We start from the raw sequence: 21,271 nt of genomic DNA, 5'->3' as shown, positions 1-21,271 counted from the left end.
GTAGCCTTGTGCTTTAACGTGTCAAGGAATCACTTTTCTTTATATACTCTCTTCTTACAAGTACAGTGGTAAACATCGAGGCTGTGAACTTTCAAAATTGCGCATCCGAAAGATTCCTTCCCGCCCGATCTTCCGACGCTTAACGGACCCGCTACTGGTCTGTGTACATGTTCAAAAATAGTGTAAAAAAATATACATCTGGTATGTCGCGCAGGCTTTCTTGTCGTAATACTAGGATCGTCCGGTGGTAGTTGCCGCAATTCGTTACCTGGAATAAAACCCCGATTATTGATCCTGCATTCCGTGCAGCTTACTTCGATCCTTATGCTTGGACATGATTACGCTTACCCTGCCGATGGGTGTGCACCCCTCGGTAGCTCGCAAATCACGCGGAAAACCGTATGCGTGAATCCTTTACAGCGTATATACAAATGTTTATTATAAAAACGTCTCGTTAATTGAAGATCAGATCCTTGTAATTGGCTAGGAGGTAGTAGTTGGTCACCCTGCAGCAGGTGGTGGTCCGAACGACGGTGAGTCTGTCGGCGCGCTCGAAATTCGCCTTCACCACCTCGTAGTACCTGCCGTCGCTGGAATACATTAGACTGGCAGTGATACACGCCACTTATTCCCGTCACTCCCGACACACTTCCAGCGGTACTTATCACCCTCGTTTAGAACTTACCTCAAGCTCAGACAGCGCAGTTTGATGCACTTCACGCGGAGTATGTCTATAGCCTTCTGGCTCTTATCGGAGAACCGCAAGTTCTCTGGATCCCATCGCAGCTCCAGTCGCTCCAGGTTCGGGCAGTTGTTCGCGATTCCATCCATCAGCTGGTCCACGTGGATGTTCACGCCCAGCCTCTCCGCTGTCCCCATGACCAGAATTCTAAAACAGTCGATGCCCGTAAAGACGCGGAGCGAGTGATAGCTCGGCATTACCAAGTTATCACTGGGCAAATCTCACTTGGCGTTGGTCAGTATCGGCAGCACGCTCTGCCACAGTTGATCAGTGATGTGGGGCATGCCGGACAACGCGAGTCCCCACAGCTGGTGGCCGTATCTCGAGAGGAACTTATGCAGAGCGTCGTCGGTGAGGTTGTCAGAGCTGGACAGGTCCAGGGCGATCAGGTTTCGAGGATTGCCCATCTCGGCCCACGCCTTCATCACGCTGTCGTTGAAGCCGTTCAGCTGGCCAGCGCTGAGGAAACGAAGCCCCGGGATCCTGGACAGCATGTCGATCAGACACTCCGTGGACAAGTCGGTGGCTGTGACGTCCAGCTCCTGGATGCTCGACTTCTCCCACTCCACTTGCATCACGTACTCGCTCTGAAGATCTGCGATCAATTTAGAGTGCATTCTTCTAAATGTCGAGCAAAGGAGATTGAAAGAATCGCGCGGCGGTGGTTATAGGTACTTGTTCCTTGCATGAGCAGGCACTTGAGCCTCCTGCTCCTCTGGAACAGGGTCTTCATAGTCGAGCCGGTGACTTTGGAGCAGAAGTTCACCGCTAGGCACTCCAGCTGTATACAGTTGGAGGAGAACGCGTCGATATGCGAGTCGTCCACGAAGTTGATCCCATAGAGATTGATCACCCTCAGATTCGGGGTGGCTGATTTCAATTTATGAACGTTTATCACCTCGTAGATCTCCTCCTCTTCTTCCTCCACCTTCTCGTACGTTCCTAAACGATGAAATACAGTGAACAGCCTCTGTTCCTCCGATCTGTACGTCGGTACGCTAGCCTAATTAGACACCAAGGTAGTTACCTATGAGATGAAGGATTTCCAGACCGTTGATGAAGTTGTATATCTTCCTCATGAAGCCTTCCATGAAGATCACCTCCGACAGGCAGATGCACATGTACTTCAGCTTAGTGGGGAACGCCTGCATCTCGGAGAAGTCGTGCAGCTGCATGGCGGTGGAGAAGTCGAGGAGCATGTGGGTGAGGTTCGGGCACTTGTTCGCCAGTTCGTGAAGGACGGTGTGGGTGATGAGCTCGATGGGCAGCTCGATGTACCTCAGCGAGGCGCCGAAACGCGTGCTGTCGAATGCAGAAAGGATCCCCATCTTTACACGACAGCCCCCCTAGCCCACCCTGCCGTTCTTACTGTTTACAAATTATCTTGGCAAGTAGGACGCCACTGGGACGTATTTCGGGAACAAGCGTTATCTGCCAAAATTCTTTGCACTTTTCGCGTGGCCGTGAAAGTGTCGTCTACCTGACCAAGTGTAGAAGATTGTCCAAGGAGCTGACGTGCAGGCCGCTGATTTCCGGGCGCAGGGATACGTGCTTCCACAGGCGGGTGTCGTAGGCGATCTGACGCCACCTTTTGCACACACGCGCCACCCTGCAGATCTCGCGATGGGAGAGGTAGCTGAACACGTTCAGTATCACCTTGTCGGGGAGCTTCTCTATAGTCTGCAACAACGAAAAACCAGCGAGTTGTTCAACGGCCACCAGGATCTCCGCGAGCCCTGCGAGCCTAGCCGCCACCAGAGGATCTTTCTACGTCCTTCGAGTACGTCTCGGTCACTTACTGTCCCAGCGAAACGACTTTTCACCACACCGCCCTCGGAAACGAACATCTGAGACGTCTCCACCGCGATCTGGCCCCAGACGTCCACACCGCCGAGATCCATCTTGGTATTTTTCTTTCTTTCAAAACGAACCGCGGGACGATCTCTCACAGAAGTCTAACACTGAGCCTGCTTCGATCGACGCTGGCTCGAATCGCTTCTATTTTCGAGCGGATCGCAAGATTGTCGGAACTCGTAGAATCGGATGGAACTCTCGACGTGGCGCGACGGGGGGTGCAGCTCTTCACCATACGGGGCGACGTAGTTTTCACTGGCGTAAAAGGAATGGGGGTATATCGCTCGCGATGGACGCGGACTCGGTGGAAAACGCGGCGCACGTCGGAATTCGGGGAACCCTGAAGTTCTAAGTCTTCACGGGATCTCTAATCGGATCGCGCCTGCGCGTCGTCCTAAATATAAGACTTGGAAGACCCGTCTGCGCTTTAATTTTAAACTCGCCACCTGCAGCCAAGGTGCATTTCCTTGTGTTTCCCGTGAAACGTCAAATTCCGGATCGAGTTTATAAAACATTCGCGAGCTTTCAGCGTCCCCCTCGGAGGACGTTGCTCGGGAACAGAGGGGGTGTACAACGGCGACGGGGGATTGTTCGAGCCGCTCGTTTTACGTAATCTGTCTGGTGGAAGTTGGAGCGGAGTTTGGAAAATCGAATGGACTTTCTGGAAATCGATAGAAGGAACGATTTCGTGAAATAATGCACGCTGATTTCTCAGAGGATCAGTCTTCTAATCTGCCGGAACCTCTTGGCTGATACGAAGCTTGGAACTTATCCGACACGAGACCGTCGACGAAACAAATTCGTGCACGTGGCGATCGCGCGGGGATACATATAACGCTAGAAAAAATATTTCTTCAATGAAATACACTCTATTTTTGGCTTACGATCGCCATTTCGAGGGCTCTAATGAAGTGGCAAGATGGAGATGAATGGTAAACCGGGCGCTTAGTCATCCTACAGGCTCTCCTTCTACCCGCGACCATAACTGTCTTTTGCTTTAGCTGAATTAGGCTCTTTTATCGAAAATCATGCTCTGCACATTTTGAAAGCAAGCACGGTGACGAGAATCGATAACGTGCGCGGTTGGAGGGTTTCTTTAACTAGCAATCGGATTCTGCATTCTGCTCGAACGTGTCTAATATTCCCAGCTTTGTTACGCAATTGAATTAACACGATTAAGAGGTTCGCTTCTAATTTAAAAGCTGAATACTTGGAGCTACTACTCTCCGCTGATAGATACCAACTACGTGAACTCGATTACAATCAATTGCCGAGGTATCATTCTTCGTTAGGGAAATGTAGGGAAAGTGAGACAATTACCGAACGCGACACGATTCTCTTTCGATGAACGTGATCACCGAGATCCTCCCTGGATATAGCGCTCGTGGCATGCTCCACGTTCAACTGATGCCAGATGCTCATCGCTGCAGCTCTCTTATCCTAAAGTTCCTCGATCCAGAAAGTATCACTTCGAACTGCCACAGCCGCGGAAGTATCGTGTCACCGTGCGAAATCGAAATGATCAGCGTCTCTTCTCATTTCTTCGCGGCTTCTCACAGAATCACGAGCTACTTTAAGCGAGCAAGGAGGAAACCAATTTATCAGAGGGCTGCCGGTTAACTGAACCATACTAGGATGCACTTCGAACCGCGTCTGCTTTAATTAGTTATAAATAAAGGCAAGCAGTCCGTCAGTCGGGCAAGCAGACGAGACAAGAATAGGTGGAACCCATTGGTATACCCTAGCGTCACGATCCGCAAAAGAAGTGGACGTTTCCGAGAGACGTCGCTGCTTCGTGATATTCCAACCCTTTCGAGGGTAGATCCACGTATCTGAATTACAATCCCTTCGTTGCCGTCGCGAATAGCGAAGACTCGTCGCCCTAAGGGTGTGCGGATGATTCTTTGAAAAAGAAAAACGTTCCTCCGAATGTTTTACCGTGTTCGGCCGCCTTAGGATCACCCCGTTGCCATCCTCCAAACTAGTAAGCTGCTGGAGAGCCGCTTCCACGCTCAGGACATTCCAGTTGGACATTCTTCGCGGGTCCATGTCGAAGATAACGCGATCGATCGGGCAGGGATTCAAACGTCAGAGGATTAAGCAAGCTGGGAAGCATCGATGCATCCCTCCGCGAAATTCTGCGCCGATTAACATCCCTCACTGACGTCACTGCCGCTCCAAACTTGAAAGAAGAAAGTGGAATTAAATGTACACTGCCGCGACGTTTGGCTGACGTAGTCCAAGCACGTAATAGCACACGGGGAGAAAGCCGAACGACCGTGCAACGGGATCTCACGCACAGATCGATGGCTTCGCTGCACTAGGAGGCAAAAGCGCGATTTATGGTGCAACGCCGGGGATCGAGATTGCGTACGGTTCTTCGTTCTACTTGCTTGCTTCGCGGGGGAGCGGTTCTATCGTTTCAGCGACGAATGGTGGAGCTAACTTCCCCCCATCGTGCACGGCCCATCAACTTTCCATGAAAACTGCACTGGCGCTCGAATTACGTAATCGTTCGAGAAAACGTGACTCCTTCGTTGCCTTGCGTTTTTCGTTGGTCCGTTCAGAACGTACAGAATCGTCGATGCCCGCCGAAAAATCCACCTACCCGGTCATCGTTGACCTCCTTGCGCTAAGCACCCTGCCTTCTGGTTCGGAGGTAAAAAATGTAACTAAAATAATCCTAAGTTTCTGTCGTTCCTAAAAATAGACCCGCTGGAGTGCTCCGCCACGCAAGGATCCACGGCCAACAGAGGGCCGTCACGTTTTATTGCGGGACTTTTCGAAAATCGAGCGATCAAAAGCGCGTCTGATCGCATTTAACGTCGTTCGAACTTCCGTGCCGCTGGAGAACTTTGGCGAGATTCGAGTTCTAAGGGAGGCGGAGGTCTGTGGTTATCAATCTGCATCGCTTGCTACTCTACTCGAGCAATGAATATATAGTATTCGAGGCGTTTTCAGTGATTGAGAATTGTTTGTAGAAGCCAGCGGCTCGAGACTGGTTTTTGACTATGTTTGTTTAAAGGGGAAGCAACTTTTGAGTGAAATCGAGAAGTTAATGTGATTCGTTGGGGAAGACCTGCGTCATCGTGGTAAAAGGGAACGAGTCTTTCTTCTCGGCACACGGAAAGATTATTTTTTCTATAATTGTGATTTACCGCGCTGGGTCATGAATTTTTTTTTGCGAATGATGAACGCCGAGCACGCACGACAGTTGTTGAATGTCCTTTTGATTGCAGGCCAAATAGGTACCATTTGGCTCGGCGCCATTAGCAATTTGATTAATTAAGACCACACATAACGTGGGTACAGCGGCGGCAACTTACACAATCATGCACGATGTAAATTTACTGTGTACATATTGCTTACAAGTAGCCTCCACTGAACGTGTTAAATGTTTTTTTTTTTCTTCTGGATATCTTGTACGAAATGTCCAAGATATTTACACAGTGAATAGGGACGGAACGAAAGTTTGCCATGGTTATTTAATTTAGTCATTTTTGTCCGCTTTAATTTATGTAAGTGGTTGCGACTTGCAACTAAATGTGCACGTAATTTGTCCAAGGCATATGGTTTATCATATGGTATCGACGAAGTCTGTGGGGATATATTTACGAACTGTCGATAAAGAAGGCGGTGCAAGTTGTATTTATCGATGGAACTTTGTTTCCATCCATCTGCAGACGAGGTATAGGACAGACCTCGTCAACCAATGCATTTTTCTGTCACCGGTTCTGTTACCAGTTTAGTGTTGCCACAGACGAGGTATAGAATAGACCTATCAAGCAATGTATTTTTGTGTCGCCGGTTTAGGGGGTCCTAGGACCCCCTTGCCATTTTAGTGTCGCATGCAACGTTACCGGTGAAGTCTCAAAACAGATTGTAACGCTACGCGTGGTAGGAACTAGAATTAAGCACGAGTAAAACTAGTTTATGTTTCGAGAGTCAATGCCCGCGATTTACAAATGTTTCTGTTAGAGTAACAATTTAAAAATCGTCTTATGAACATATTTCGTTCAACGGAAAAGAACGGAGGAAGAAAATAAAACGATATCACATTCGTCTTTTAACCTTGCTGTCCTATTCCGGTTTATTTAACGCAAAACAAATTTATTTAACGTACAAATTTATATAAACGACAACATTATTTGTGGAAGACATGCTTTCATGATGTAACGTGGAATACCTCGCAAAGGAATTGTAACTTTGTATATTTCAATAAAATGCTGAAGCAGAGAGGACTTTAAAAATTGTGAAAAACTCAACAGTTCCAGTATCTCGCTGAAATATTCCAACTTGCACTTATTCTTCCATCTTAACACTATATTCGTATTCTGGGGTTCGGTAGGAACAATCGAACAACATTTTAAGTTACATAGTATTGCAAGTTAAAGAAATTCTTATATCTAATTAGAATATTTGACAATCACAGCTATCGGCTCGATTCTCATCGATTACCAGGTCTCACCACGAGGAGGTTGCTGCGTTTCGAGACCCGTAGAGAGATAGATGGAATCAAAGTTCCATCGATCTCCCTGTACATGAAGCCTACTAAACCAAAGAGATGGATGGAAACAAAGTTCCATCGATCCCTTCGGTTTAGATATAGAATCTAGGGAACTGCCAAGCAATCACACGATTAAAAGAAATTCAGGAAAGAAGGAAAGGCGAAGGGTAAGCGTGAAACAAGTATTGGACGGCGCAGTTCCTACCACCCTGCTGTCCAAGTCGAAAGGGAAAAGCGCTCGGCGCCTCCCAGACGATTCCTGTTGCTCCGATGCGACTCGTCAGGAGCAAACACTTGACCTGACTCAAGCCGTCCAACACGGAGATTGGGTAATCGAACCGGGTGACTTACGCAGGCAGTGTACCAAAAGGTGCACCCCCTACGCCCGAAACTTTTCCCTTTGGACAAGAACACCAAGGGATGAAACTGATCCACCCATACCGATTCCATGCTCAGTCACTTGCTTCCGCAAACGGAAGCAGCGGTAACCTCCTCATCACAGATGAGGAGCCAATAAACGAACAACAAAGTTAACGATTTAGTGACTGCTTGGCAATTTTACATGGCACCTTAAATACTTCATACTATAATAAATTAGCCTAGGCTTCCTTAGATGTCTTCTTTCACTGTCACTTTGCACGATCACTTTTCACTATCACTTTTCACTATCACTTTTCACTAGTAACGGTGGACCTGAAAAGCTGAAACAATCAACTACTATATGTTAGTAACGGTGTGGTCGGCCTGGAAAGAAATTAAGGAAAAGCTTATTGAGTTGGAGACGATCGAGATAATTTCGACCAATAGCAGAGCACGCACGAGCATGCAAAACCACCGCAGAGATAAGTACTTGAAGGAAAGAGCAGAGAATGTAGACCCATCGATGAGATGCATGACAGAGTGACAGAAGTCACAAAATACCATCGAAGACATCGACGAGATGATATGAATCAGGGAAAACCATCGAAGACATCGACGAGATGAAATGAATCAGAGAAAACCATCGAAGACATGGACGAGATGAAATAAATCAGGAAAAACCATCGAAGACATGAAATGAATCAGGGAAAACCATCGAAGAAATTCACGAAAATGAAATAAATCATTTAAACCCATCGAAGAAATACACAAAATAGAACGACTCGCGCAAAATTCTCGAAAGTATGCATGGAAATAGGACAGATGATAGAAAACGACCGAAGAAATCAGATTTGACATTCGCAAAACAATAAAATTTTAAATGACTTACCGAACCCCAAAATTTCATCAGCACCAAGCGAATAAACGAACCCAGGCCAGAGGGGTGAGGGGCTGACCAGGTCCCCAGGATGTCCAGCAGTTCCGAATGGTCCAGGTGGCTCGGCAGCTCCGGGGGGAGGGGGAGGAAGAACCAGGTCCCCAGGAAGTCCAGTGGATCCAGGTGGCTCGGCAGCTCCAGGGGGGAGGGGGAGGAAGAACCAGGTCCCCAGGAAGTCCAGTGGATCCAGGTGGCTCGGCAGCTCCAGGGTACCCGGAGGTCCTTCAAGTCCGGAGGACCGACGACGACTGAGTACATGAAGATCTGTGAGCTCCTTATGTAGACTTCGAGGAATGATGTCCCCCGATGAAAACAAGGTCGACGGTTAGTTACAATTGCGAAATCCAGCGAATTCTTCGGCAAAAATGGATTTTCGGCTAAAATATCCATTCCAGTGGCTATTGCTGTGACAAATAATGTTAACAACATTTACACTAACCGCCCAGTATAAATTATTATTAACTATAATCGATATAACTCGAGATATCAAGCAATTTGTAACATTTGGCCTTGGATTTGCAAATGATTTTCTGCGCCGACTGAATTCTCTTTTATTCTCAATGTTTAATCGTTCGATACATTAATGTTAATGCTTATACATATCACGTAGTATTATTTATAATGTATAAATACGTTTTAGTTGAACTTAGTGTAAGTGAATAGTTGCAGGAATATTTGGAGAAATATGAGTGAGATACTTGTGAATTGAGAAATCACGAGATAATATGCACTATACCATGCACACACTTCACTGAACCGATGAATTTCTCAGGGCTAGACAAACTTTTAAGACACTCATGCATCATGCAACTTTCTGCGAGACTTTTAAAATTAGATTTTACTGTAAATTTCAGTATTGGCGGCAAACGGAATCCAATTATTATTACTTCACTGGAATGATTAAACAGTGCATTAGAAACTTGTGGGAATATCAGTAACAGCGTGAATTTTTAATACTTTTTTCGGCGCACGATACGTGAAAGGGTTCGCAAGGGTACGCAAAGTGCTAATAAACAATGTCATCTTGCAATTTATAGCTCGCACGGGCTTTGAAGAAATGCCATTTCTGAACGCCATAGTGTCTTGATCCACGAAATGGATTTTCGGAGAGAAATCCGCGTGAGTCGTTGACCAACCGAGCCAAAGCATACCGTAACAAAAGCCTACCCTCTTATGTCAAACTCTCTCTCTAAACAAGTCACACGTATACAAGTACGCACACACCTTTCAGCATCTCACCATTTCAGAGTAGTTGCTGAGTTGGACGCTGTTCGTGAACAGAGGTCGCTAAATGCAGTCCTGAAATTATGGGTCGGTAACACAGATTGGGTGGCGACACGAAGTCCCATAAGGTGATGGGTCTATTCTATACCTCGTCTGTGGTTGAAGACTTCATGAAATTTTGTATTCTCGCTGTCTTGCTAACATGTGAACGTAGACTTGGATTCAGAGGGAAATTTAAACTAGAGAAAGGGGGTACTTTATGAAATTGTCGTTGCTTTGTTCTTTTTCAAATGTATATGTAAAATTCGTAATATTCATGACTGGGTATACAATTACACGTTCGGTACTATTATAATTTTCATACATCTTTGTTGCAGGTAAGTACAAAATATGATTTTCTTAATGTTATCGACAGTAAGCTGAAAATCATGGCATTCGATTCCCAGAGTCGAAACGGAGTGGTGTAACGTTTCACGGGCGCAAACCTTGCCTTAATTGGATTAATATCTCCAACGGGCACGCTACAAAATATCCGAATATTTAGGTAGGTCCAGCGTAATAAGCGCGACGAATATAACCTATCAATATAACTCGCGTGTATGTATGTACCTCCATACGCGGAGGCGATGGAGAAGAAATATTTTCCAGCTTGTGTAGACACGAGTGAAACGAAATAACCAATTATTCGTAATCGGCGATATCACAGCGAGCAACGGTTCGTCTCTTTTTCGTTTCACATCGAAGCGTACAAGCATTCGCCTCGTCGCGACGAGTCCAGGGGCCATGAGAGCATAAATTCGCCCGCTCGTATTGATTACTGCGCATGTTACAGCGGGAAACTTTCGAAAAACTGCTGTTGCGTACTACTTAGGTACGCTTTGTTTCGACAAAATTCTTTCCCAATGGATTCGAAGAAATATTCCCACGAATTGTTTTGCGACGCTCCCCTTGCGGGTAATTACAGAAACATGATATACTTCTGCAGCCGCCGGAGTAGTTGGTAATCCACGGGCAAACCGTAGGACGAGGTACGACGCGCGCGCGCGCGCGCGAACACTGACAGCGTAGACGAAGACCGAAGATAACCGACGGCGAACGGAGGACGACGGCCCGTTCCATTTCCGAGCACGGTTGGTCGGTAGAGTCCTCTCGAGGTCGAAACAGTCTGATGATAGCCAGTAGTACGTTCGTTTCGAATTGAAAGCTACCGGTGTGCCGCGGTCACTCCGACCAGTTTTTCCCAACGACGCTGGTCACGTTTAACGGGCGGAGGATAAATACGTTGGAATTGCGATTATAAGTAGTAACGTATCCCCGTCGGCGTTGCTGAAATCGTTTACATTTTCCGGTCGAATTCGGAAATGTCAAAGTGTTACGACTGCATCCATTTCGATCTGCTGGAATCGTAAGGCGCCTCGTTCTCGGTCTTCGGTGCTGAGTTGTACGCGCTCGGTGCGGCTACTTCATACACATATGTGTGCGTGCGTGATTTACGGTGAAAGTACGAGTCACGAGGAACCATGACGGCGCGTCGTGCCGTTTAGAAGTGCGCCCACGTTCGTCGTCCAAGATCGATAAAACGGTAGTGTTATTAGAAACGAGCGTTCGCTTGCGCGCTGTAAACGAAACACCGTGCATCGAGTAGATCGTGATGGCGGTGATGCGAGCAACGTGAAGACGAGCTAACGATAGCGTTGAAAAGAAAACGGTGGTGGTGGTGGTGGTGGTGGTGGCCGATGCTGCCTACTCGTAACGGAGACGACAACGAGCGCCGGCACCGTTCTTGTTGTCGGTCGTGACGATGATACATAATAACATTCCGAACCACCGTTCTTACGGGAAGCTCCACCGCGATCGATTTTCGGCTTCAACGTACGAACGTTTCCATCCGCGGCGTCCTAACCCTGATCCACGCTGTTAAACCACTGGTTTTGTAATGCCGCCGGAAGCAGTGCTGTTTCCTAAGGTCGTGTTCAGGTATATTGGCCGGTGAGTTCGTTTCCGTGAACAGCGATCGAGGAGAGGTCAGCCACCACCATTTGACGATCGTGGATTTGTCAGTTGGAGTTGCTGGGCCCCCCCAAGGGTATGGTGGGGTAACGGGGACGCTGCTCGGTGTCGCTTGAACGTAGCCGTTTGGCTGTTATTTATTCTAGCGTAATAGAGTTGTGTGCGTTACGAAGCTATGCGTAGACTGATACGAGATGAAGCTTTCGAGAAAGAGTCGATGTTCTGACCAATAAAACTCACGAATTTTTTCGGAGCTGACGCACACCTATTCCGATGTATGCACTTCTACGCTAAGAACTCGGTTCGGCCTACACGTCAGGAGCTGGGCGCTATCCCCACCACTTCTGGCTCACTCTTGTTCTGCGGAGGCGAGAGCGAGTCAGAGAACGTTGAGGAAAGTAGCGCCGAGGCAGGCAAGCGGTATGGTGGGGGAATACCCCTCGCGAAACTCACCGGCCAATATATCTGGACACGACCTTAGGAACTAGAGATCGGTGAGACGCGCGCACAGAAATATGGTGTGCCCGCCGAATGATACGATCGTCTGAGACCATCGCGGAGGATCGATCGCTGACGATCGATCGACAGCGGTGGTACGAATATCGCGAGGGCGCGTGCACCTGGCGGTGCCCTTTTCCCCGTGGTGCAGCGAGAAATGAAGCTCGTTACCGTGAGAGCAGCGTGAAAGGTAGACGAACGATGGTGGTAAGGCCACGAAGCAGCGGAGTAGGTGCTACAGGTACGGAGGGATATACATATACGCGCGTATGCTCTATACGTTTACGGAGATAAAAGGAGACAGAGAGGAAGCCCGATAATGAAGGAGCACGGAAGCAAACTTCCGGCGGAGCAGCCTGCGAAGATTCTCAAGTCTCTGCTGAAAAAGCCCGGCCAATCTAAAGCCAGGTCGCAGAAGAATCGAGTGGTGATAAACGAGAAACTGAATGAATTCTTCGCGGCGGATTATATAATACTGATAAAAGAAGAATGCTGTCCGGATTACGAGGAAGACTGCGACTGTTGCTGCCAGGAGCACGAGCTGATACGATTGGGAAATTGCAGGGAATGTCGGGCCGAATTGAATCTCCGATTCGGTGTCTCGGATAACGGTCGATACCGCGACGACGTTGAAAGGGACGAAGAAATAATACACGGTCATGGGGCGAGGAGGCAAGGTTGCGGGGCTGAACAGTTCAATTGCGTGGAATTGCGTGTCGAGGACCAAGACGAAGAGGAATACGACGGAATAGGGCCGGAAGACGACGAAGAAGAAGAAGGGGTGGAGGAGGAGGAGGAGGAGGAAGAGGAGGAGGAGGAGGAGGAAGAAGATGATGATGCCAATCGAGAGGAGGAAGAGGTAGTGGAGGCGGAACAGCGGCAACGACACGAACGCGAGCAGAAAGTGACGCGGGAGGAGCCAAAAGTAGAAGAAGCGAAGGAGCAAGAATTGGTGAAAGGGAGAAATACGGATAAGGCGGCTAACGCGGAGGTACATGGTAAAAAGAAACGGGATAGGGTAGATGGACCGAAAGAGGATGGAGGTCGGAAACGATCGACCGAGACGAATGTACCTATCGTACTGCCAGCATCGACGACACCATCGCCGTCGTCGTCGTTGCCGTCGCCACCGATATCGGTACCGACACCGGCATTAGCACCCGCACCACCACCACCTCCTGCTCCGCCGCCGCTGCCGCCGACACCACCACCGCTAAACGGGTCGTCGTCATCTCTATCGCGCCAAGAGCATCAACAAGAAACGTTGAGCCCACCGGAGGGTTATAAAGATATCTACTCCAGCGGCGATGTCTCCAGCATACCGGAATGTAGCTCGCAAACGTCGTTAAGTTATCTTGACTGTCAACGAAAGACAGGTGAGCCACCATTGGGATGCCGCTTATCGTTGTTTATGTATTATTAATTTTTCAAACACGTTATATCGTTCCCTCGGATGAACGAACCCGAATAAAAAAGTGTTGCGCGAAGCGTGCCGACAACATACATACGCTCTCCCGCGCATCTCTCCCGCGTTCCCATAGAATTCGCTTGTGCGTAACACACAGGGGTTGAATAATGAACTCCTTGGATCGAGGCCACGTACTTTTTCCCACGATGCGTACATAATTTACTCCTGCCGTGCGTTCGCTGCATAAGATTCGAAAATCGCGCGCCACCAATTCCAACCAAGTAGGTACTCGGGTAGTTTTTGTCGAGATAGCAACTAACAAGGGATGATCCCGAACCCGAAAATTCAAAAAATTCTGAAACTTTGCGAATATGCAGGGGATTTCCTCCTGGTTGCAACGGAATTCTTGTTCGCTGCCCAAATTCACTCGAAGGGGGTGAAATTAACCCCTAAAAATTCGGCTATTTTTCGATTTTGTGTTATAACTCGGGAACTGTAAGAGATAGAAAGAAAGTTTTAAGACAAAATTTACTTCTTTTAATTAGATCTAGCATTTGGTAAAAAAATATTTTACAGTTCACGAGTTACAACACAAAATCGGAAAATAACCGGATTTTCAGGGGTCAACTACACCCCCTCAGAGTGAATTTGGGCAGCAAACAAAAATTCCGTTGCAATCAGGAGGAAATTCCCTACATATTCACAAAGTTTCAGAATTTTTTGAATTTCCGGGTTCGGGATGTTCCCTTGTAAGATCGTGCTTCGCTTTTAGCGTCAAGACGTACCAAATACAACGCAAGCAGGTATTTACGGACATACGGAATTACGGATACGTTTAAAGGGATAATATACGCGTTTCTGCGGCAGCCCACTGGTAATCGATAAAAGACTGTGTCGATTGCTCTTAGCACCGTTCTCCCAACACCTGTTCTCGTCCGATGCTCCGTGCTTTACGGCGACGCGGCAATTTCGTTATATCGCGTGCAGCGAAATACTTGTCGGGAAATGATACGGACATGCGTAGATGCGTGAGCATCGATCGCATCCTTACTGTCGTTCCCGAACGTGTTGTTAGCGGCACACGCTCGCCGACGTTCACCGGACGTACAGCGAACCGTGTCTCCGGTGTTTTCACGCGGCACTTACCCAACAAGGCCGAACGCGTGCATTCCTGAAGAAAGTGACCGGCACCTTTTTAAAGTTGCTTGTCGCATCTGTTTCGCTGCTCTCTACCACGAATATGTACCTACGTTCAGGCAATACGTCCCGCGTTTTCCTAACTCTATGTACATACAACCAGAGTTGGGCATTACTCGACTAAATTGTTCTTCGACTAACCTTCGAATAAAAATTTCGAGTACAGCGAAGTTATTCGAGAATAACGAATAAATTTTTAGTCGACTAAATGTTTATTCGTTTCTCGTTATTCGAAGGACCGCCGTGGCGACTAACAAGGGAACATCCCGAACCCGAAAATTCAAAAAATTCTGAAACTTTGTGAATATGTAGGGGATTTTCTCCTGGTTGCAACGGAATTTTTGTTTGCTGCCCAAATTCACTCTAAGGGGGTGTAACTGACCCCTGAGAATCCGGTTATTTTCCGATTTTGTGTTATAACTCGTGAAATATAAAATATTTTTTTACCAAGTGCTAGATCTAATTAAAAGAAGTAACTTTTGTCTTAGAACTTTCTTTCTATCTCTTACAGTTCGCGAGTTATAACACAAAATCGGAAAATAGCCGAATTTTTAGGGGTTAATTTCACCCCCTTCGAGTGAATTTGGGCAGCGAACATAAATTGCGTTGTAATCAGGAAGAAATCCCCTACATATTCACAAAGTTTCAGAATTTTCTGAATTTTCGGCTTCGGGATCTTGTAAGCGTCACGAATAAGCCGCTTCGGCTCGAGTAGGTACACTCGAAAAGTGTTCCCCTTGCCTCATGATACGGAGCGGCTCAGGTTCTGACCTCCGCTTATTCCTGCCGCTTAGTCGACGCGGCGGTCCTTCGAATAACGAATAACGACTAAAAATTTAGTCGGCTAAAAATTTATTCGTTATTCTCGAATAACTTCACTTTATTCGAAATTTTTATTCGAGTTCATTCGAATAAAAACGTAGTTGAATAAAAATTTATTCGACTAATGCCCAACTCTGCATACAACACATGGATATTTCACGCGTAATATGGTTTTCCAGATACGGAGATCGAAGGGGAATCCCGAGTCGACCGCGAGGTAACGGAAAACGACGATGAGAACGCAAGGAGATCGTGCGAACGACTGCAGCGAACAGCGTCTACCGGTACGTATTTGCCCACGTTTGTGATACGTTTAAACGACTCGGAAGCAAACTCTTCTTTCATTCGTAGAGCCACGGCATCGGTACCTCGTGGAGACGATAACTATGACGACCGTCACGGAACGGCGCATTGTACGCGAAATCAGTCAAGAAGAAGAAGAAGGAGGAGAAGGAGGAGGAGAAGAAGACGAAGAAGAAGAACGCGTGGTGCGACAGGAGGACATTGATCCCTCGCATGGAATGAGAAGCGATTATTGGAAGAATGTTTTCAATTTAACCGACGACAACGATGCTCGCGTCAGGATCGATAATATTAACGAACGCGTCGCTGATGATCGCGATACGAGAGAAACGCTATACCCTGCGAAGGTAACGACCGATAAGAAAGAGAACATTGACGAGGACCGATTAATTCGTGACGGAGCGTCCTCCGACATAAAAGAACTCTCCCTAGTGTTTAAGCTCGGTAATTCATGCTTGGTAGGCAATAGCCTGAAGCCTAATTCCGCCGTCAGGCAGTTATTCCCTAACCCGAAGTTCGTTTCGCCACCTCCAGCGCCACCCGGCAAGTTAATCTCTTCGGCGAATTGCCACGAGGATCCGCGACAAGATGTTGCGAGGCTTCTCGTTACCGCCGAGAGTTTGCGGTTAATCGATGCTTTAAAAAGACCGAAAATCTCCGAGCAACAATGCCCGCCAAAGGAGTTCGGCGAGGAATCGAATCTGATTAGTAGAACGATCGAGAGGAATACCCTTCGAAGAAGACTTGTCGACAAGTATCGTTCGAGCTCGCGAAAAAAGAGCCTACCTTCCAACAATTTATCCTTGGAGGAGCGAATCCGTCGACTCACCTGCGTGGATCCGGAGGAAAGCGAGGGTTCTGCGAATTCCGCGGCGATCGCGGATTCGGTAACGGGCATGAAAGTCACCGACACCGCCGATTTAATGGTACGCACCGCGCCGACGGGGCAAGAGGAACCTGAGTTGCCACCGTCGAGAATGCTCGTTCAAAATCCGACTATGATCACGGAAACGGCTGTAGGACCTGTCGCTGCTGGACTCGACGCGCTGCCTGGTATAACAACAGTGACAACGTCTGCGATGACGACGGCGACGATCGCAGCTACGACTTACAGTAAGCCGCAATCGTTGGGCTTAGGTTCCAGCACCGTTGCCGATCACCCGACGCATAATCACTCGACGTACAAGAAACTAACGGATCTGTTTGTCCACAAGAAAAATTCCAACACACCGGACCTTGGTCTGGGTAATGTTGAAAGAAACAGCAACGCTGGCAAAGAGTATCAGCAATCGAAGAATTCCGTACTAAAGCCGAATAACTCGGACGTGCGTAAGCAGTTCTTAGCCAGCCTGGCGCCATTGTCGTGCGTGACCGTTAATAGTGCCGATACGCGAGAAGATTATTACCGCCACGATTCTACTAGAACGATGATGAACGAGAACCATGATTCTGCGATGAGTTACGACACGATCGCGTCTTACAATTTAAAAGACATCGAAGCGGCGTTACGCGATAGCGACCGGAACTTTGTCGGCCCACCGGACGTTACCAAAGGCACACCGCCCATCGTTATCGACAGACCCGACATCGGGGACAACATAACCGACGAGTTGCTTGCGTTCGTCCAGCAGGACAAGTTTCGAATGGAAAGAATCAAACGGCGGTACAGCCAAGTGGAGGATCATCGCTATCCTCCGGTTAATAGCGAGAACAGTTACGCTCCTGACAATAGAATCGACAGAGTTGTCGATGGAAAAGCCGATGGTGGCGATGGTCAGCGACAACTCGAGCCTATACTCCTCCGCAACGGCGTCATCGTCAACCGTGTCGCCGCCGCCGCCGAGAACAAGAATCGTGGCCAAGCTCAGCGCGATACTGGCCACAGCAAGAACGACAGAAATAACGGCGATGTCAACGACGTCGACGACGAAAGCGGCGGCGGAGACAACAACGAGAATGACGACGACGATGAGGACGACGAAGACGATGAAATGAATGATTATGGATTCAATCGTAGGCCATCGGTAACAGGTATTAAACAGCGGCTATCGAACAACACCGAGGAAACTTTCCGCCAAATGGTTACGGAAGGTGACGGTGCGAACGTTCATCGTTCCTTACCAACGTATTACGAAAGTAATAGCGTGAAAATCGATGGTCGCGCGGAGTCGTACGACCACGACCAACCGGCTGATGATTCCAACCCGCGTTCGTTCGTTGGCACCTTGGCTACCGATGACCGAGACGCGAATACGATCAATAGAATAAACACGATGCAGAAGCAAATCGATGACATTTATCAGACCATTATAGAGAACACTAACGTTACCACTCAAAATTCAATGGAACGGGGGCAATACACGGACGAGACGTTCGCGCGACGTAATGCCCAACTGCCGATGAACGATGCTACGTTTCGTTTTCATCAGGAGCCAAGGAACGGCGGCCAGCAATATTATCAAGAACAGCTGAACACGGCGAACGCGCGAACCTCGCGGAGCGTCGCGCTCGGAAGCGAAGAGATCGAGGGCGCTAATAACGACGGAGATTACGCGACCAACGGCGGTCTGCCCGCGAATCCTCGACGACGCGAGCCTTTGGTAACGACGCTATCCAACTATCATTGTAACGTAATGCCTACGGTGAATACCGGATTTCCCGCTAACGGCAAATGTTATCGCACTATGTACTTTGTTCCGTACAACGGCCTGTCCGACCCGACTTATCAAAATATTCAACGCATTCTACCGGCGCATCCATCTCCCAGTTATGCTAGCCACATCGAAAGGTATCCCTACCCTCGGACGAGCGCGAATGATCATCGATCGCAAACGCAAACGCAATCGCAACCGCAGTCAACGTTGCAACAGCAACCCAGGTACTACCACGCAGGGAATCGTTCGCTGTCGCCGAGTTTAACGCGAAGCGATACCGCTACTCCTCTACCACCTTCTGGTTCGCTCGGTCATTCCGTACCCTCCGCCGCCACCTCTCCTCCCCTCTTTGATCCTCGACTCACTTCCATCTCGTCCCCTAATCCTATCGCCTTGCCGCCATCCACGCAGCAAACCCTGCATCTGCATCTGCATCACCATCAACAACCAGACGACTTTCGAATTTCCGGCCTTGCCTTTTCTTCTTCCTCGGTCCCTCATGCCGCGGGTCATACGTTGCAGCTTCATCACCACCAACATCACCCGCATTATCATCAACCCACGTTCTACCGTCTACCATCGGAAGTCACCACCGCGGCGCCTCCCCCCGCTTCGCCTCCTTATGCCGTGTTCGCACCCTCCAGATGCGCCGCCCCGTTCAACGGCAGTGGAGTGGCAACCACCGAAAGTTCGTATCGATTCTATCAAGTGCAGCTGGGACGTACCGTTGTTTCATCTCCCTCCGAATTGCAATCGGCTCCGACCCTTTTGTCCTCCTCTACCATCGCTACTTCCACCGCTGTCGCATCTTGCCCCACCGCGATCACCTCCTCGTTAACATCCTCGACCTCGTATTCGCCCTCCTTACCTTCGTCGTTCGCTACCTTGCCCACGCTCGCCGCAGCGGCGCAGCATACGCCTACGCGCGCACTTCCGAATCACGTTACCGAACCTATGCACGGGACTGTTCGATCCATTTCTAACGACGTTACCGTCAATGTTCCCGTTCAATCTGCCACCACCTCCGCATCCTCCTCTTCCTCCACGTGTTCGTCTTCCTTTTCTTCCGCGTCCTGCTCATTCTCTTCGTCGCCGTCGTCGTCCTCCTCCTCATCCTCGTCCTCTTCTTCGTCGTCTTCCTTGCAAATTCCTTGTTCGCCTTCGAAACTACAACAACAACAGCAACAACAGCAACAACGACAACAGATTATCGGCCCTTACGCGGCGATAGAGCGTGGCGTTCCAGAAGGAGCGGCCAGCTTGTCCTCTCGCGACGTTCCACCGCAACCAGCAATTTTACTTACATCCAACCCCTACGTCACGCATAATCCCAATGGGGTGTCTTTGCCAACTCGTGCGCAAAATTCGGTATATTACGCGATGAACGTTTAAACAATCTACGCCAATCAACACGACACGACAACACGACCAACCACCACTACATTTTCATACGTATGTCGAAGAACCTCCATTAAACGCGAATGAATGTCCAGGTCCTGCCGAGCGGTGTATGTATTTGTACTCTACGTATACCGAATCATGGGCAATTTTCGAGAAAACGTTTCACCGCGTTTACGCGGGTAAAAAGACTGCCGCGGTTCTATGTACATGTATCATTCGCGTCGTTGCGCGATACATACACAAGGGGCCGACTCGGGACTTGTAGAATTTCGAAAATCAAATTTTACGTCGATTTACGTTATCATCGACTCTAGTCACGCGAAAATATGTACACCGATACGACCGCAAACATTTACCAAAGTGGGTATGTACCTTCGTTACGAGACGTTCGTATGCATAGGTACCTATGCGCGCGTATACGCAGAAGTGTGGCCGACGAAAAGATTATTTCGCAACGGGTTGAATTGAATTTAAAACAAGGAATTGAGATACATCGATTAGGAATTATCAGAACCCGGGAGATTGCGTGCAACGCATATAGACACTTATATGACACCTATAGCGCAAAAAGTTACACCTTGGATTACTTGGCTAATTTCTTGTCGAAAAAGATCACGACACTCGAGCAACTGGAATGTCTGAACGTTTGCAACGTCAACTTTTGTGGCCTACGTTTGTGCAATGATATCCCGCATCTACCTCTTCCGTTTCCCATCTGATCGCTTCTCCTTTTTCGCCTGATGATTGCGAGAGGGAGAAAGAGCTTAAGTCGGGAAACTATTACTGCAAAAGAACAGTAAAAGGGGGTAAATATTGAAAGGGAGTGAGCCAGTGATCCGTTTATTCCGCATACTCTTCGTATTACGAAAACAATCGAGTTCGGATACAAGACCAAACGATATTAGTTTCAACATACCCTGTGTACAACGAGGTGTTGATTGTTAAAAACCGCTGTGTCGTAAAAACTCGCGTGTCGTCTATCATACGCAGACACGCGCGTAGTGGCGGTGTATCGCGGGTAGAGTAGTACCTGCCGCGTAGCGTCTCATATTAAAAGTCAAGTATCAACGTGTTAGAGTAGACGGTAAGATGTTCGATATCGCGAAAACGTTAATCGGGCGTGATCGATTTTAATCCAAAGTTAGGTACCAAACTTGTACGATAAGCGGCCAAATTTAAGAGCAAGTTTTACATGTATTATAGATACCTCGTCATTATTCAGCGATATCACCGTAAAACAATGTATGTAAATAAAGATCTAATCACCCAGCGATATACATCATTTCTAGTACGTACACATATGTACGTACTTACGTTGCAGCGATGGAGCAGGCGGTAACGGATTTCGAGAACG

At 48.1% G+C, this 21,271-nt stretch overlaps 2 protein-coding genes across 6 annotated transcripts; one reads left to right on the top strand and one right to left on the bottom strand.

Moving 5' to 3' along the window:
* Positions 1-21: 21 nt before the first annotated feature.
* Fipoq (F-box/LRR-repeat protein FipoQ) lies at positions 22-4,796 on the bottom strand. 5 transcript variants are annotated; one of them, XM_076811721.1, is made up of 8 exons: positions 4,535-4,796; positions 2,223-2,422; positions 1,770-2,044; positions 1,418-1,684; positions 968-1,337; positions 686-889; positions 349-605; positions 22-268 (listed from the first exon to the last, which is right to left on the bottom strand). In XM_076811721.1, exons 1-7 carry the CDS (start codon positions 4,643-4,645, stop codon positions 455-457), a joined length of 1,578 nt encoding a protein of 525 aa, XP_076667836.1. In that variant the 5' UTR covers positions 4,646-4,796; the 3' UTR covers positions 22-268; positions 349-454. The 5 variants fall into 5 exon arrangements, with proteins under 5 accessions (XP_076667836.1, XP_076667839.1, XP_076667838.1 ...); XM_076811724.1 differs by having other exon boundaries at positions 349-590; positions 4,535-4,793; XM_076811723.1 differs by lacking the exon at positions 4,535-4,796 and adding an exon at positions 3,917-4,208.
* Positions 4,797-10,557: 5,761 nt separating this feature from the next.
* On the top strand, positions 10,558-21,190 carry LOC143369461 (uncharacterized). The gene is made up of 3 exons (XM_076813425.1): positions 10,558-13,508; positions 15,739-15,843; positions 15,911-21,190. Exons 1-3 carry the CDS (start codon positions 12,452-12,454, stop codon positions 19,906-19,908), a joined length of 5,160 nt encoding a protein of 1,719 aa, XP_076669540.1. The 5' UTR covers positions 10,558-12,451; the 3' UTR covers positions 19,909-21,190.
* Positions 21,191-21,271: the final 81 nt, after the last annotated feature.

The sequence above is a fragment of the Andrena cerasifolii genome, chromosome 5 (genome assembly GCF_050908995.1).
Source record: "Andrena cerasifolii isolate SP2316 chromosome 5, iyAndCera1_principal, whole genome shotgun sequence".
In the NCBI taxonomy this organism is placed as follows: Eukaryota; Metazoa; Arthropoda; class Insecta; order Hymenoptera; family Andrenidae; genus Andrena; species Andrena cerasifolii.
This window is presented reverse-complemented; position numbering and strand designations above follow the sequence as displayed.